The 16573-nt window shown below is 45.0% G+C and overlaps 1 protein-coding gene across 1 annotated transcript in view; it reads right to left on the reverse strand.

Annotated features, from left to right (window-relative positions):
* FAM227A (family with sequence similarity 227 member A) overlaps positions 1-16573 on the reverse strand; it is a 52695-nt gene that overhangs the window by 16007 nt on the left and 20115 nt on the right. The window contains exons 10-12 of the mRNA XM_064368336.1: positions 14432-14511; positions 6705-6792; positions 4524-4618 (exon numbers count right to left, since the gene is read on the reverse strand). Coding sequence (XP_064224406.1) covers positions 4524-4618; positions 6705-6792; positions 14432-14511 — 263 coding nt within the window. The remainder of the gene's footprint in view (positions 1-4523; positions 4619-6704; positions 6793-14431; positions 14512-16573) is intronic.

The following is a 16573-nucleotide window of genomic DNA, read 5'->3' on the forward strand; positions in this document are numbered from 1 at the left end:
AAAAAAAAAAAATGAAGGAAGTCTAGGGGGATACAAACAAATTGTCTCAGCTGGTACCATAATTCATTACAGGGCAGGGCTGTCTTTTCCTTGGGAGACATGGAACAGGCCACTTGGTAAGCAGGTGAGAGCCTCCAGCGTGACTGAAGGCAAAGGAAAGCTTCTGCCCTGCACTAGACATGAGCAGGAGTTTGTGTGAAAGAAAGAAAGGGAAAGAGGAAAGTGGAGAAAACTGGAAGAAGATGCCCTGGCAAATGGTAGAATGGCTAAAGGAGTTTTAAGAAGGGCAACTAATATTCACTTTATTTTTTGTTTATGTTTTTGAGATGGAGTCTCAATCTGTCACCCAGGCTAGAGTGCAATGGGGCAATCTCAGCTCATTGCAACCTCCACCTCCTGGGTTCAAGTGGTTCTCCTGGCTCAGCCTCCCAAGTAGCTGGGATTACAGATGTGAACCACCATGCCCGGCTAATTTTTGTATTTTTAGTAGAGACAGGGTTTTGCCATGTTGGCAAGGCTGATCTCAAACTCCTGACCTCAGGTGATCCACCCTCCTTGCCCTCCAAAGTGTTTGGATTATAGGTGTGAGCCACGGTGCCTGGCCAACTAATATTAACTTTAAAATTTTTTGCATTATTGTGGGCCAGGAGCGGTGGCTCACACCTGTAATCCCAGCACTTTGGAGGTGGAGATGGGCAGATCACTTGAGGTTAGAAGTTCTAGACCAGCCTGGCTGACATAGCAAAATCTCATCTCTACTAAAAGTACAAAAATTAGCCAGGCATGGTGGCGCACGCCTGTAATTCCAGCACTTTGGGAGGCCAAGGTGGGTAGATCACTTGAGGTTAGGAGTTTAAGACCCCCCCCGACCAACGTGGCTAAACCCCATATCTACTAAAAATGCAAAAATTAGCTGGGCATGGTGGGGCATACAAGTAATCCCAGCTACTCGGGAGGCTAAGGCAGGAGAATAGCTTGAACCCATGAGGCAGAAGTTGCAGTGAGCCAAGGTCTTGCCACTGCACTCCAGCCTGGGTGACAGAACAAGACTCTGCCTCAAAAAAAAAAAAAATTCTTTGCATTACTGTGCTACGGGCACCCCTCTCCTCATCTCTTTAAACTTCCATAAAGTTTTCCATTCTTCCATATACACAGATACATGCACACAGAGGCCGTGAGTGGTTTTGTAAAAAAAGAAAAGGTGAGTTCCACATTTGGGCTGACGCTATTAGCATGTGCACAGCACATGCAGGACAGACACGGAGCTTGGTGCCAGGAAAACAGCAGGCCCCAGAGTTCACAGACATTTTTGAGAGGGTACTAGACTTCAAACAAATTAGATAACAAATGCTTCAGCCCAGCTTTAGCTAAATTCTAAGGAATAGAGTGACGCCTGGTGATACTGGGGAGTTATGTGAGTAAAGATTATATTGAGAATAGGTGATAATATAAAATACTGTGAAAAAATTGGGGAAGACGTTTTATATAATCTTAGAATGATAAGGAGCTTAGAAAGAAATGAAATTTAGAAGCCATAAAAGACTACCACTAAATATAACTATAAAAATTAAGAACTTCTGGATAGGCGTGGTGGCTCATGCCTGTAAACCCAGCGCTGAGGTGGGCGGATCACCTGAGGTCAAGAATTTGAGACCAGCCTGGCCAACATGGCAAAACCCTGTCTCTATTAAAAATACAAAAATTAGTTGGGTGTGGTGACATTCCACTGCACTCCAGCCTGGGCGATGGAGTGGGACTCCATCTCAAAAAATAATAATAATAAAATAAATATAGAAAAATAGGTTGAACTTCATTTATGAGAAAATCATTAACACTAGACTGATATAAGGTACCATTTCTCCCTCATCAGAATGTTAACAAATAATTTGATAATCCATAATGTTTGCAAGGGTACATGGAAAATCGCTCACATGCTGCTAGTGGGAATATAAATTGGCAAAATAGGCCAGGTGCAGTGGTTCATGCCTGTAATCCCAGTACATTGGTAGGCCAAGGTGGGAGGATTTCTTGAGCCCAAGAGTTTGAGACCAGCCGGGGCAACAATAAGGAGATCCCATTTCTACCAAAAAATAAAAAACAATTAGCCAGTTGTGGTGGCGTGTGCTCGTGGTCCCAGATCCTCGGGAGGCTGAAGTGGAAGGATCCCTTCAGCCCAGGAGGCCGATGCTGCAGTGAGCTGTGATTGCACCACTGTACTCCAGCCAGGGGGATAGAATAAGACCCCATCTCAAAAAAAAAAAAAAAAAGGCATAATTTCTTTGGAGAGCAATTTAAGGTGCACATACTTAGATCTAGTAATTCCACTTATATAAATCTTTCCTATATGTATTCTTATATATGTGAGCCAAGAAACACAACACAACAACACACACACACACACAAAGGTGTTCAAAGCAGCGGTGTTTACAATAGCAAAAAACTGGAAGTGCTTACATGACCACCATCAGACCACGTGAATGAATTATGGAACACAGTGCCTTGAACCATGAAAACAGGCCTTGCTAGATCTCTCTGTGCTCTCATGTGGACCATTCTCTAAGACACACTGCAGTGAGTAGAGACTGATTTACAGCATGGGATCAGGAGTAAGACTATGCATGGTAAAATTTTGGCTCTACTCTTACAACTCAACAATAAAAAGACAAACAACCAAATCAAAAAATGATAACTAATTTGAATAGAGATTTCCCCAGAGAAGACAGACAAATGAACACTAGGCACACGAAAAGCTCCTCTATAGAATTGGTCACTGAGGAAAATGCAAGTCGAAACCACAGTACGATACTGCTTCACACCCATTAGGAGAGGTATAATAAAAATAACAGAAAATAAGTGTTGGTGAGAATGTGGAGACACTGGAAACCTCATGGTAGGTTTGTAAAATGGTACAGCACTATGCAAAATAGTTAAGAGGCTCCTCAAAAAGTTGGACACAGAGATACCATATGACCCAAAAATGTCACTCCTAGGTATCTATCCAAGAGAATAAAAAACATATTTCCAGGCTGGGCATGATGGCTCATGCCTGTAATCCCAGCATTCTGGGAGGCTGAGGTAGGCAGATCACCTGAGGTCGCGAGTTTGAGACCAGCCTGACCAACATGGTGAAACCCCGTCTCTACTAAAAATATAAAAATTAGTCTGGCATAGTGGCACATGCCTGCAGTCCCAGCTACTTGGGAGGCTGAGACATGAGAATCACTTGAACCCAGGAGGCAGAGGTTGCAGTGAGCCAAGATTGCACCACTGCACTCCAACCTGGGTGACAGAGTGAGATTCTGTATCAAAAAAAAAAACAAAAAAAGAAAACAAGAAATCAGCTGGGTGGGATGGCTCACGGCTGTAATCCCAGCACTTTGGGAGGCCAAGGCGGGTGGATCACAAGATCAAGAGTTTGAGACCAGCCTGACAACATGATGAAACCCTGTATCTACCAAAAATACAAACAAATTAGCTGGGCGTAGTGGCGCGCCCCTCTAATCCCAGCTACTCAGGAGGCTGAGGCAGGAGAATTGCTGAACCTGGGAGGCAGAGGTTGCAGTGAGATGAGATCAGGCCACTGCACTCCAGTCTGGGCGACAGAGCAAGACTCCGTCTCAAAACGAAACAAAACAAAAAACAATAAATCTACATTTCTCATTTTACTTGGCCCAAATTCTATGGCTTGCCTCCCTTGCTAGCTGGAAGCTCCCAAACCTCTCACCCTGTTCAGGTCTTACTACACAAGACTGAAGTTTCTACTGATATAAACTACCATCCACCGAGGTTTGTGGGGAAGGGGAAGAGGAGAGAATGATACTAGTGCCTTTCCTGTGCTGGGTGCTGTGCTGGAGGAAAGGGTCGGTGGTTGAGAGCTCAGGCTCAGAGCCAGTCAGATCTGCATGCACATCTTGATTTTATCACTTATCTATGATTGATTGATTGATTGATTGATTGATTTAATTAAGAGGGAGTCTCACGCTGCTGCCCAGGCTAAAGTGCAGTGGCACCATCTCAGTGCACTGCAACCTCTGCCTCCCAGGTTCAGGCAATTCCCCTGCCTCAGCCTCCTGAGTAGCTGGGATTATAGGCATGCCACCATGCCCAGCTAATTTTTGCATTTTTTAGTAGAGACGGTGTTTCACCATGTTGGCCAGGCTGGTCTCAAACTCCTGACCTCAAGTGATCCACCTGCCTAGGTCTCTCAAAGTGCTGGGATTACAGGCATGAACCACCGTGTCCAGCCTTTATTTTTTTACTTTTTTTATCATTTATTTGCTTTGTGTTATTTGACAAATTGGGTACCTGCTCTCAAAATCACTTTGCTCATTAATAAACTGGAGAATAACAATAGTAACTATCTCAGAGGACTGTGATAGTAAAATAAACAGTTTGCATAAGGTTTGGCATAGTACCTGGCATATAGTAAATATTCATTAAATGTTAATTATCATTTTATAATATAATATCTCTCACCTCCTTTGAAATCACCTTTACTATTAAATTTCCAATCATGTGCTCACCTTTTTAAGAAACATATTCTCACAGTCTCTTGCTTCTGATATTCTCTTGACTTCTTCTGTGGGTTTCTTCAAGACCAGGGTCTGAAAATGATGCTCTGTCAATGTGACATTAGCAAGAAAATGACCATTAGATTCAAGCAATTCTCGTGTCTCAGACTCCTGAGTAGCTGGAACTACAGGTGTGTGCCACCATGCCCAGTTAAATTTCGTAGTTTTAGTAGAGACAGGGTTTCACCATGTTGACCAAGCTTGTCTCAAACTCTTGGCCTCAAGTGACCTGCCCACCTTGGCCTCCCAAAGTGCTGGGATTACAGGTATGAGCCACTGTGCCCGGCTTAAGCAGTTTAGAGGGAAGCCTCTAGCCTTAAATAAATGCTCATATTAGAAAAGAAGGTCTCATTTCATTCAGTTCAAATATTTTCTAATTTCCCTTGGCAATTCCTCTTTGACACATGGGTCTTCATTAATTGAATATATATGTAAACTCTGGGGGACTTGCAAAGTTTCCTGCAAATATTTACCTCCATTTAGAGCCCTAGCTAAACCTCTTGATCAGTGGTCCCTAGGCTTTTTCTTTAACAGTTTTATTGAGACATAATTCACATACTAACTTCTCTGAGCCTCCATTTCTCCCTCAAGAAAAATAATAAAGTTTAAATAATAATAATGAGTGAAATTACCCGGCTGGGTGCGGTGGCTCATGCTTGTAATCCCAGCACTTTGGGAGGCCGAGGTGGATGGATCACTTGGTCAGGAGTTTGAGGTCAGCCTGGCTAACATGGTAAAACCCCATCTCTAGCAAAAATACAAAAAAATTAGCTGGGTGTGGTGGTGCAGACCTATAGTTCCAGCTACTCGGGAGGCTGAGGCAGGAGAATTGCTTGAACCCGGGAGGCGGAGGTTGCAGTGAGCTGAGATCGCACCACTGCACTCCAGCTTGGGCGACAGAGCAAGACTCCATCGCAATAAAAAAAATAAATTAAAAAAAAAATTACCTAGAATGATACTTAAGAGTTCTTGTTCAATGTTTTCTTATATTCTGTATTTGTCTGTTTGCCATCCATTAATTACAGGGCTAGACTAACAGACAAAGTTGCTTATACACCTCTCCCACAATCCAGAGGCCACACTGAACCAACTCTATCTAACTCACACACCAAGCCAACTAGGGACAGCCCCTATGCCCTAGAGCCCACTGGAATTATTCAACCCAGCCAATTCTAAACTTTAAAATTTTTCTCTGAGACAAGGTCTCACTGTCACCTAGGCTGTTTGAATAAGGTTTGGCATAGTACCTGGCATATAGTAAATATTCATTAAATGCTCAATCATGACTCACTGCAGTCTCAACCTCCGGGACTCAAGAGATCCTCCCACCTCAACCTCCTTAGTAGCTGGGAGTACAGATGTACACCCACAGTGCCCAGCTTAAATTTTTTTTTTTCTTTTTTTAATAGAGACAGGGTCTGACTATGTTACTCAGGCCAGTCTTGAACTTCTGGGCTCAAGCAATCCTCCTGCCTTGGCCTCCCAAAATGTTGGGATTACAGGTGTAAGCCACTGCACCCAGCTAATCCTAAACTAGTTACCATGCCTTGCTTTGTCTTTCCTAATGAAACTTCAAAAAAAGAGTGTGGCCTATCCCTTCTCCATGCTCCTTTCTGCCTCCTGACCAGCACTGGTGCCTCCCCCCGGCCCTGAATGCATGGTGTGTTGAGTTTAATGTTACTTGCAATTTCCAGGGGGAATTTCCAGGGGAATTGCAAGTAACATTGAACTTTTCTTTCAATGGTACTGACCTCTCTGTGCTATCACTAAGTCACCTTTATAGATTAAGACCTGGGTGCAAATTACTTCCAACCTTAGTAATTACTGGTTTCTGGTTGGGGAGAGAAGCAGTCATCATGTCTTAAATTTATTTTCTTCTAGTGTCAACAACTTCTCTTCCCCACAGATATTAGCACTGTACTGACCTCAACACCACAAAAGTGGAACTTAATCAGTGATTGCTGAACTGAAAAGACAACTGCATCCTTTCATAAAATATTACTTGGTGCCAAGGCCCAGGGTGGAACCCCAAGTATAGAGTAGGGTAGCAAATTCTGTTCAAACAAACTCAAGAAACCAGGGTTTTGGAGATAATAACTCAGTCTACATTTCCCTTTTTGGTAGTCAATATACCTTTTGCAGTGTTCTGTATTTGTGAACTTTTTCCTGAGTTCTGCTTGGCCGAAGAGGCTTTTTCATTGGGTGAATTTGCACTAAAAGACTTCAGGAGACAAAAGAGAGAGAGAGAGGGAGAAGGAGAGAGAACAAAATAAAGTTGGTAGTCAGAGAAATACAAAAAAGTAATACATGCAATTTCTTTGCTATTTCTTATTGTTCTCAGCAAAGGAACATGCAGAGGATGATTTTTCAGGTCCTCTCAGGAGCATGGCAGACAGTAGTGGCTAATGTGGAAAACACATGGGCTGGGACCCAGGCCAACCAGGGTTCCAGTCCCCATTCTCTCATTCAACAGCCGGTAATCTGAGGCAAGTCATCAAACCTCTTCACCACTTTGGTTTCCTTGTGGGATTAAGTCAGCTAATGTACGCAAATTACATGAGTGCTCCTGGTGAGTGCTCCAAAAACATTGCTATCATCCTTTATGCAATCACTTTTTTCAGCAAATGTTTCACTGGGCAACTACTAATGTGTCTGCACTGGGCAAACAATGAAACTGAGCCCCTGACTTGAGGAGCTTCCCATTGAGCAGGGGAGATAACAGTAAATAGTTACACTAAAGTGTGGCAGGCATCCCGTATTTGTTATAGAGAGGCTACAGAAGTTAGGATTATGTTTGAATGTGACAGAGACTCAAAATAACAGTGGCTCAAAATAGGTAGAAATTTCTCTCCCACCAGCCTGGATAACATAGTGAGACCTTGTCTCTACCAAAAAAAAAAAAAAAAAACCATTAGCCAAGCATATAGTGGTGTGCACCTGTAGTCCCAGCTATTTGGGAGGCTGAGGTGGGAGGATTGCTTGAGCCTGGGAGGCTGAGGCTGCAGTGAGCCATGACTGCACCACTGCATTCCAGCCTGGGCGACAGAGCAAGAGCCTGTCTTAAAATAGATAAATAAAAATAAATAAAGAAATTTATCTCTCACATAAAAGTCTGAAGGCAGGCAAGCCTGGGCTCATACAGTGTTTCTAAGCACTGGTGGTGCTAAATCCTCAGGGATTCTGATTTCTTTCTTTTTTTTTTTTTTTGAGATGGAATCTTGCTCTGTTGCTGAGGCTGGAGTACAATGGTGCAATTTCGGCTCACTGCAACCTTTGCCTCCCGGGGTTCAATCAATTCTCCTGCCTCAGCCTCCCGAGCTGGGATTACAGGTGCCCACCACCCTGCCCACCTAATTTTTGTTCTTTTAGTAGAGATGGGGTTTCACCATGTTGGCCAGGTTGGTCTCAAACTCCTGACCTCAAGTGATCCTTCTGCCTCAGCCTCTCAAAGTGCTGGGCTTATAGGAATGAGCCATGGCACCTGGCCAGATTCTGACTTCTTCCAGAGCACAGTTCCAGGTTTCATAAGACAAGACCCTTGTTCTCTATTTTTTTTTTTTTTTTTGAGACAGAGTTTTGCTCTTACCTCCTAGGCAGAAGTGGAATGGCGCGATCTTGGCTCACTACAACCTTCACCTCCTGGGTTCAAGCAATTCTCTTGCCTCAGCCTCCCAAGTCACTGGGATTTTAGGTGTGCGCCACTATACCCGACTAATTTTGTATTTTGAGGACAGACAGGGTTTCACCATGTTGGCCAGGCTGGTCTCAAACTCCTGACCTCCAGTGATCTGCCTGATTCAGCCTCTCAAAGTGCTGGGATTACCGGTGTGAGCTATCACACTCGGCCATGTTTTTAGGGTCCAGGAAGGCATCTGGAGCTCCTGCTATCACATTCACATTCCAGGCAGCAGGAGGGAGGAAAGGACAAAGAGATAAAGCTGTTTTTTAAGGAAAGTTTCCAGAAACTGCCACATGACACATCCACTAGTATTTCATTAACTGGATCTTAGTCACATGGCCACACACAGAGGTAGGGGAGGCTAGAAAATATACTCTTTATTTTGGCCAGGTATATGCCCAGCAAAAAATCAGAGGTTTTTTCATAGGTGAAGGGGACAAGGGATATTGGGAAACAACTCATAGTTGGCCACAAGCAGTGTAAGGAGAGTATCACGGGAAGCTAGAGCTGGATTCTGTCTGGGCGAGAGCTGGAGGGCTTCCAAGGAGAGAAGACACTTGCATTCTGTCTTTAAGGATGAGTAGGAGTTTGGCAATGTTAAACAGATGGCCCACCAAGTGGCAGACAAGCAGTCCACCAGCCTCAACAACAACCGTTTGCTTTTATAGAAATGTGATATTTGAATGGGCAGGAGAAAGCCGAAAGGACGTCCCAGACATCATGCAGCTGGCTGTCCAACAGCTACTGATTTTTATAGTGTTGAAGTGGTTGCAAGGAAAACACTCCCAGGGCACAATGAAGCATCAATGCTCATTCTTTTTTTTTTGAGACGGAGTCTCGCTCTTGTTGCCCCGGCTGGAGTGCAATGGCGCGATCTCAGCTCACTGCTGCCTCCGCCTCCTGGGTTCAAGCGATTCTCCTGCCTCAGCCTGACCAACATGGAGAAACCCCATCTTAATACATTTCTTTCTGCTTAAAGTAGCTTGAGTGGATTCTATTGTTTGCAACTGAGAACTCTGGTGATGATTCCTCCTTACAGTGGCCTTCTTTCACTGCCTTTTTTTTTCTTTTTGGCTCTACAAAAATCAGAATATCTATGTATATATATATTCCCTCCCTGTCCCCTGCAAGGACCTATGTCCAAGGTCTCAGCCCAGGGATGTCCTTGGACCCTGACAATGTAGTTTCTAGCCATCTCATCATCTTCCCAGAGACAAAGCCCAGGATCCTAATAATCCACGTTTGCACCTGACATATGTAACGGGGAAAGGTGTACAACTGGGTTTCACAGATGCTGGGGGTCCTGAAATGTATGCCTTCCTGGCTCAAAGACATCACTTTTCCTAATCTCCAGCTGTGTTTCTCTAGATATCACCCTTGTATAATATAAGAGCTCATGTTTACTGAATTCTTACTCTATGCTATGCTGTTTGCTGAGCATATAAGATCATATTTAATGCCCACATTGTGACTGACTTCCCTAGGTACCCATTTTACCGATAAGAAAAACTGAGGTTCAGGGAGATGAAATGACTCCTCTGAGAGCTAGGATTCTTTTTTTTTTTTTGAGACAGGGTCTCACTCTGCCACCCAGGCTGGAGTGCAGTGGCGTGATCTCAGCTCACTGCAACCTCTGCCTCCCGGGTTCAAGCGATTCTCATGCCTCAGTCCCCCAACTAGCTAGGACCACAGGTGCATGCCACAACACCCATCTAATTTTTGTGCTTTTAGTACAGACAGGGTTTCACCATGTTGGCCAGGCTAAGAGCTAGGATTCTAATCTGTGCCTAATTTGATAGTCCAGTCTCTCAACTACTTCTTTCTCCAGGTTTAGGACCTGGGAGCTAGGAAAGGGAGACAGAGTTGAGGCACTATACAAAGAGGTAGGGGAGAATACCCTGCCCTCTGCCCTTTTCATCTCCCTGGTTTTCTCTCTCCCTATCACTTTCTCCTGCAGGTTCCATTTCCTAAAACTGTTCTATCTTTAAAATTATTTATTAAATGAACAAATGACTCAGTCTCTAATAGGTAGGTGTCCTAATTGATAGCTGGGTCTCATCGCAGAAGCCAGCTCTGTGGTTTGGTACTTTTTCATTCCCACTGTGCAAATCCCTAACACTTAAACGAGAGAAGGGCAGACAGCAGGTCAGAGACCTAAAGTAATTGCAGCTCATTCCCCTGAATTGTGGACGCTCAGACAGACGATTGCCATGAAAAGCATATTTTGAACACAGCCAGTGCTTTCATTGAGCAGATGGGAAAATGTGTCTGCTCTTGACAAGACAGGCTCTATCCCCACCACAAAACCCAATTACTCCCTCTATCCTGGTTTACCCATTAAAACTTCAGCTGTGCTCAAGGTTCCAGAGTTTTTGATTATTTCTATTTTGGGGGCAGTAAATGGAATCTCTTAACTGGGTTCCTGAAATAACTGTCAGAAGAATTTATGTATTTCAGTACAAAGAACACACATTTGTTTCAAGCCATTGTGACAGGCAGTACCCAAACACTGAATAATATTTTGGTATTGGTCTCTGAGTGATGGCTGTTCTTCTGCAGCACCTGTTTCATCTGTGCTTTTTGGGAACCGACGTTTACAGAGCATCATCATATGCTAAGCACAGGGCCAAGAGTTTACATAGATGACCTCATTTGCCAAGTCCAGAAATATTGTTAAGTGTCTTCTTTGTGTTAGGTCTGTTCTAGGAGGTAAAAGAGATAGAACAGCAATAACTATTGCCCGAGTTGGAGTGCAGAGGTGTGATCTCTGCTCACTGCAACCTCCACCCCCGAGGTTCAAGCAATTCTCCTGCCTCAGCCTCCTGAGTAGCTGGGATTACAGGCACCCGTGACCAGGCCCAATTAATTTTTGTATTTTTAGTAGAGATGGGGGTTTCACTATGTTGGCCAGACTGGTCTTGAACTCCTGACCTCAAGTGATCTGCCCGCCTCGGCCTCCCAAAGTGCTGGGATTACAGGTGTGAGCCACCGTGCCCTGCCAAGAACAGATTTTTAACCAGAGATCTTCAAACCCTGTGGGGACATGAAGACTTTCCAAGGACTAATGGGACTGACAGTTCTGAGAACATCAATTTCCAGATCCTTAGCTTTCCTTTCAAAATGCTTCCTGGAAGGAATTGTCCTGAGTATGTGCAGGCATTCACAACAGCCTTTTACCACTTTACAAAAGAAAGGTACACCCTTTACCCATCCCAAACCTCCCCTTGGAGAATGCTCCAGAGTGGAAACACTACCAACCCTGGACCAAACAGAGGAGGGGGCTGTCTTAATGAATCAAGCCTCAGGTACCATTTGTTAAGGAAGCATGTCATTAGAAAGGAGGCATTCAGGTACTAGAAGTGGGAATGTTGCCTAGGGTTTAATGATTACTGGGGAGGCTGGGCCTAGTGGCTCACACCTATAATTGAAGTGCTTCAGCAGGCTGAGGTGGGAGGACTGCATGAGCTAGGAGTTCAAGACCAGCCCAGGCAACATAGCAAGACCCCATCTCTACTAAAAATTTTTTTTTTAATTAGCTGGGCATGGTGACATGCACCTGTAGTTCCAGCTACTCAGGAGGTTGAGGCAGTAGGATCACTTGAATCCAGGAGGTTGAGGTTGCAGTGAGCTATGATCACACCACTGCACTCTAGCCTGGGTAACAGAGTGAGACCCTGTCTCTAAAAGAATAAACCAATTAAAAAAAAAAGATCAGTGAGGGAAACAGCCACGATCAGGGTAATGACCAAATAATTACATGAGTGCTCTGAAGGAAAGGGACATTGGCCCATATAACAAGAAACCTTATCCAGCCCAGAGAGGCAGAAAGCTGACCCTGAGGATGACAGTGAAGGGGGTCAGAATCTGCCATCCCAAAATAGGCCACTCTGACATAAGAATTATTTTGAGCTGAAGGCAATTGAGAAACAGCAGATGCAGGAAGAGCTCTTTACAATCCCACTTTCCATCTAAAAGCAAAGCAGAAATTTCCCTTTGTGAAGCTGTTCCCCACTCCCATCTCCCATACTAGGAAGAAGAGTCAACTTATCACTGAAGATAGCAGCCCCTGAATCTGCATATACCAATCTTACTGAAATAATCCTTATCTTCCATTAGATTAGTTTCCCCCATATATTTACTTTCCCACAATTTACCATCCCTAGAAGCCCAAACCTCTTTTTCTTTGTCTTATCTCCACAATTAATTGCTCTTTGTTAGGGTGGTATGTGAACTATCAGCCCTAGCCACTTCTTTGAGGTTTTCACTATTTTCCTATGAAGCCCTGTGTCATGTAAAAATATTAACATCAAATAAAATTTGAATGCCTTTCTCCTGTTAAATTGTCTATCTTTTGTCAGTTTAACTTGTAGGGCTCCATATACTTTGCCTAAGAGGGTAAATAAAAGGTTTTTTTCTCTCCCTACAAGAACCTGAACTGAGATGGAAGGATGACTATGTATCTCCTAGACCAGAGGTTGGCAGATTTTTTCTGCAAAGAGCCAGATGATAAATATTCGGCTTTGCAGATCACAAAGTCTCTATTGCAAGTACTCAACTTTGCTGTTTCAGTGCAAAGGTAGTTGTAGACAACAGTAAATGAATGGCCATGGCTGTGTGCCAATAAAGCTTTATTTTCAAAAACAGGCAGTGAGGCTGGGTGCGGTGGCTCATGCCTGTAATCCTAGCACTTTGGGAGGCCAAGGCCAAGGCGGGTTGATCACAAGGTCAGGAGATTGAGACATCCTGGTTAGCATTGTGAAACCCCGTCTCTACTAAAAATACAAAAAATTAACTGGGCACGGTGGTGTGCACCTGTAGTCCCAGCTACTGGGGAGGCTGAGGCAGGAGAATCACTTGAACCCAGGAGGTGGAGGTTGCAGTGATCCAAGATCGTGCCATTGCATTCCAGCCTGGGTGACAGAGACTCCGACTCAAAAAAAAAAAAAAAAAAAAACAACCAGGCAGTGGAAGGTCTGATTCATAGTTTGCTAAACCATGCCCTGGATTTTTATTTTTTTCCAGCTCTTTGGAAAAAAAAAATAGACCTTTATTTGTGGCATTTGGTTAACTGCATGCTACTAATGTCTCTGGACTTGGAAGTTGGGAGGAGATGCTGACAATGACAATGGCAGTGGTGATGGGAGCTTACCTGGGACAAGAAGAACAGGAGGTACAGAGGCCACATATAGGAAAGGAGTATGGTATACAAGGAACTGAAATAAATCCTCTGTGGCAGGACCCCTGAGAGTCCAGGAAGGTGGAGAAGGGCTTGAGCCAGATCAGTCTACCCCAAAGGCTAGAGGAAGGCTTCTGGGGTATGGAGGGTGTTGTTTTATTGGCTGGAAGTAGGATTTTTTTTTTTTGAGACAAGTCTTACCCTGTCACCCAGGATGGAGTGCAGTGGTGTGATCTCAGCTCACTGCAACCTCTGCCTTCCGGGTTCAAGTGATTCTGATGCCTCAGCCTCCTGAGTAGCTGGGACTACAGGTGCATTACACCAAACCTGGCTAATTTTTGTATTTTTAGTAGAGATGGGGTTTCAGCATGTGGACCAGGCTGGTCTTGAACTCCTGGCCTCAAGTGATCGGCCTGCCTTAGCCTCCCAAAGTGCTGGGATTACAGGCACGAGTCACTGTGTCCAGCCTGGAAGTAGGGTTTTTAGGGTGTGGGGATAGGATAGGGTCAGGTGGTGATGGGATGATTAGCTTTGTACTTTGAAAAGATGGCCCTAGAGGTGTCTGAGAAGCTGAGGGAGAGCAGTTAGGTGCCACTGCAGTAGTGATGGGAGCTCAAACTAGGGTGGTGGGAGTGGAAGAGCAAGAAGCCGGTGGTTCTGGGAGGTACATCTAGGAACATCAATAGGGCAGAGGAGAAAGTAGGTGTCAGGGATGACTGCTAGGTTTCAGGTTTGCCATGAGAATTAGTAGAGAAAAAAAAATAAGTGAAAGCATCTTGCACTGCAGCCTACACTGAAAATCTGGTTCCTTCCCTCTCTCTTCTCAGTTGCTGCACTGAAGCCTAGAGGCCTACCAGGGCTTCTTACTTAGAAGATGGCGTAGACCTGGGCAAGGGGTACAAAGATACGCAACAGAAAGCCACTGATGCTCCAGAAGAACCCAGGGTTTCTGAAGCTTATGGGGCCTGGGGCCCAAGGGATCCTGGTCTGTGCCTCCCCACTTACCTGAGGGTGATAGAATTTCCTGCTCTCGGCTGGCTTCTGGAAGAAGGCTCTCTTACCAGTAAATAAAGAAAACTCTCTTCCTAGAGAAGGAGAAAAGCGGTTATTAGTACCTCTTGTCATGGGGCAATGAAGATTGCAGCCCAGGAGCTTGAGACAGCCTCCTTTCTGGAGAGAGTGACACCCACCAGAACTAGAGTCTCTCTGTTGACTCCACCAGTGGGGCAAGTTACCCTGATCCTGTTGGACTGTGAACACTGTCTCCCTCTAGGGCTGACACACCAATGAAAGGAAATAATGTGTGCACAGCCCCATGCACAGGGCAGACACTCAGCCCACAGGAAAAAAAGGACTGGCTTCAGAAGAAAAACCAATTCAGAACTCTGCAAAACTGAAATGCTTAAATCTTAAAGCAATCTATCAAACTCATAGCCGTTAAATTTAATATTCATTAAAATGTCATTAAACTCACATAACTTATAGGTTAGGTTTTTCTTCACTTTGAAAAAACTCCTCAAGTCGGCCAGGCATGGTGGCTCACGCCTGTAATCCCAGCACTTTGGGAGGCTGAGGCGGCCAGATCACTTGAGCTCACGAGTTTGAGACCAGCATGGACAACATGGTGAAACCCCGTCTCTACTAAAAATACAAAAATTAGCTGGGCGTAGTGGCGCATGTCTATAATCCCAATTACTCGGGAGGCTAGGGCTTGAGAATTGCTTGAACCTGGAAGGCAGAGGTTACAGGGAGTCGAGATCACATTGCACTACAGCCTGGGCAACAGAGACTCTGCCCCACACAAAAAAAGAAAAAACCTCCCTTAGCGTGCATGATGACCTCAGGGAAACCATATCTATGAAGGGGTCAGGAAATGGAAATGCCTGGAGGGCTAACAGGTGAAAGTGTCTGGCCCTGAGTAAGTCATCGCTATTGTATTTCCAGCTAATAACTATCACCATGCTCTGCTCCTAGGGTTGCAGGCATTCTCTTCCTCTGTGCCCTAAACCAGGGCTTCTCAAACTGGAATGTGCTTCTAGATCACTGGCAATCTTGATAAACTGCAGGGTCGGAGTCAGCTGATCTGGAGAGATGCTGATGCTGCGGGTCCTCAGACCAACACACTCTTCAAATCTCAGCTCAAATGCCACATACTGACCTTCTCAAGGCTGGACTGGGTACACCTCCCCCTGCTGCCTTACCCCTCTCAATTCCCCATTGCAGTACCTAATCCCCTGCAGGGCAGTTATGTTGCCTGAATTTCCCACTAGATGGTAAGAAGGTGAGGTAGGAGGCGGAACTCTACTCCAGACCTAATTGAAGACTGTCTCCATAAGGCATGCCCACCAGCATCAGGACAGTTTATCCATTCCTTAGCAATGACTGGACCTGGAATTTACCACCCCTTTCTCCAGAAATTTCTGAATAACCTGTCCCTTAATTTGCCTGTAATTAAAAGTGGGTATAAAGGAGCCTGCAGAACTCTGACCCTGAGCTGCTCTACTCCACACACTGCTATGGGGTAGCCCTGCTCTTCAGAAGCTGCCAGAGGGCTGCAATAGTCAAGGTGAGCTGCTTTCTTCTACAACCAGCTCCTCCTTGAATTCCTTCCTGGGCAAAGACACAAACCTTTCCAGGCAGAAGCTCTGATTCTGGGGCTCCCTGGCCCTGCCACAGGGGGACTGGGCTTGCCTCCACCACCATGTTCCCAGTACTGGGCAGACTGCCTGGCACCCAGAGCTCAGGGTCTGCTGGGTGAAATAAAAAAGTCAACCTTGGACAAGTTGCTTCTTTGAGCTTTAGTTTCCTCATCTGTGAAGTGGACTCAGTGTGTACCACAGCAGGTTGCTGTGAGGATTAAATAAAATGGGCTGGCAGGGTATGGTGGCTCACGCCTGTTATCCCAGCACTTTGGGAGGCCAAGGTGGGTGGATCATTTGAGGTCAGGAGTTCGAGACCAGCGCGGCCAACATGGTGAAACCCCATCTCTACTAAAAATAGAAAAGTAAGCCAGGCATGATAGTGGGCGCCTGTGATCCCAACTACTCAGGAGGTTAAGGCAGGAGAATCGCTTGAACCTGGGAGATGGAGGTTACAGTGAGTTGAGATCGCACCACTGCACTCCAGCCTGGGTGACAGAGCGGAGAG

The sequence above is a fragment of the Aotus nancymaae genome, unplaced genomic scaffold, assembly GCF_030222135.1.
Source record: "Aotus nancymaae isolate 86718 unplaced genomic scaffold, 86718_ANA_hifiasm-v0.15.2.pri h1tg000076l, whole genome shotgun sequence".
Lineage (NCBI taxonomy): Eukaryota > Metazoa > Chordata > Mammalia > Primates > Aotidae > Aotus > Aotus nancymaae.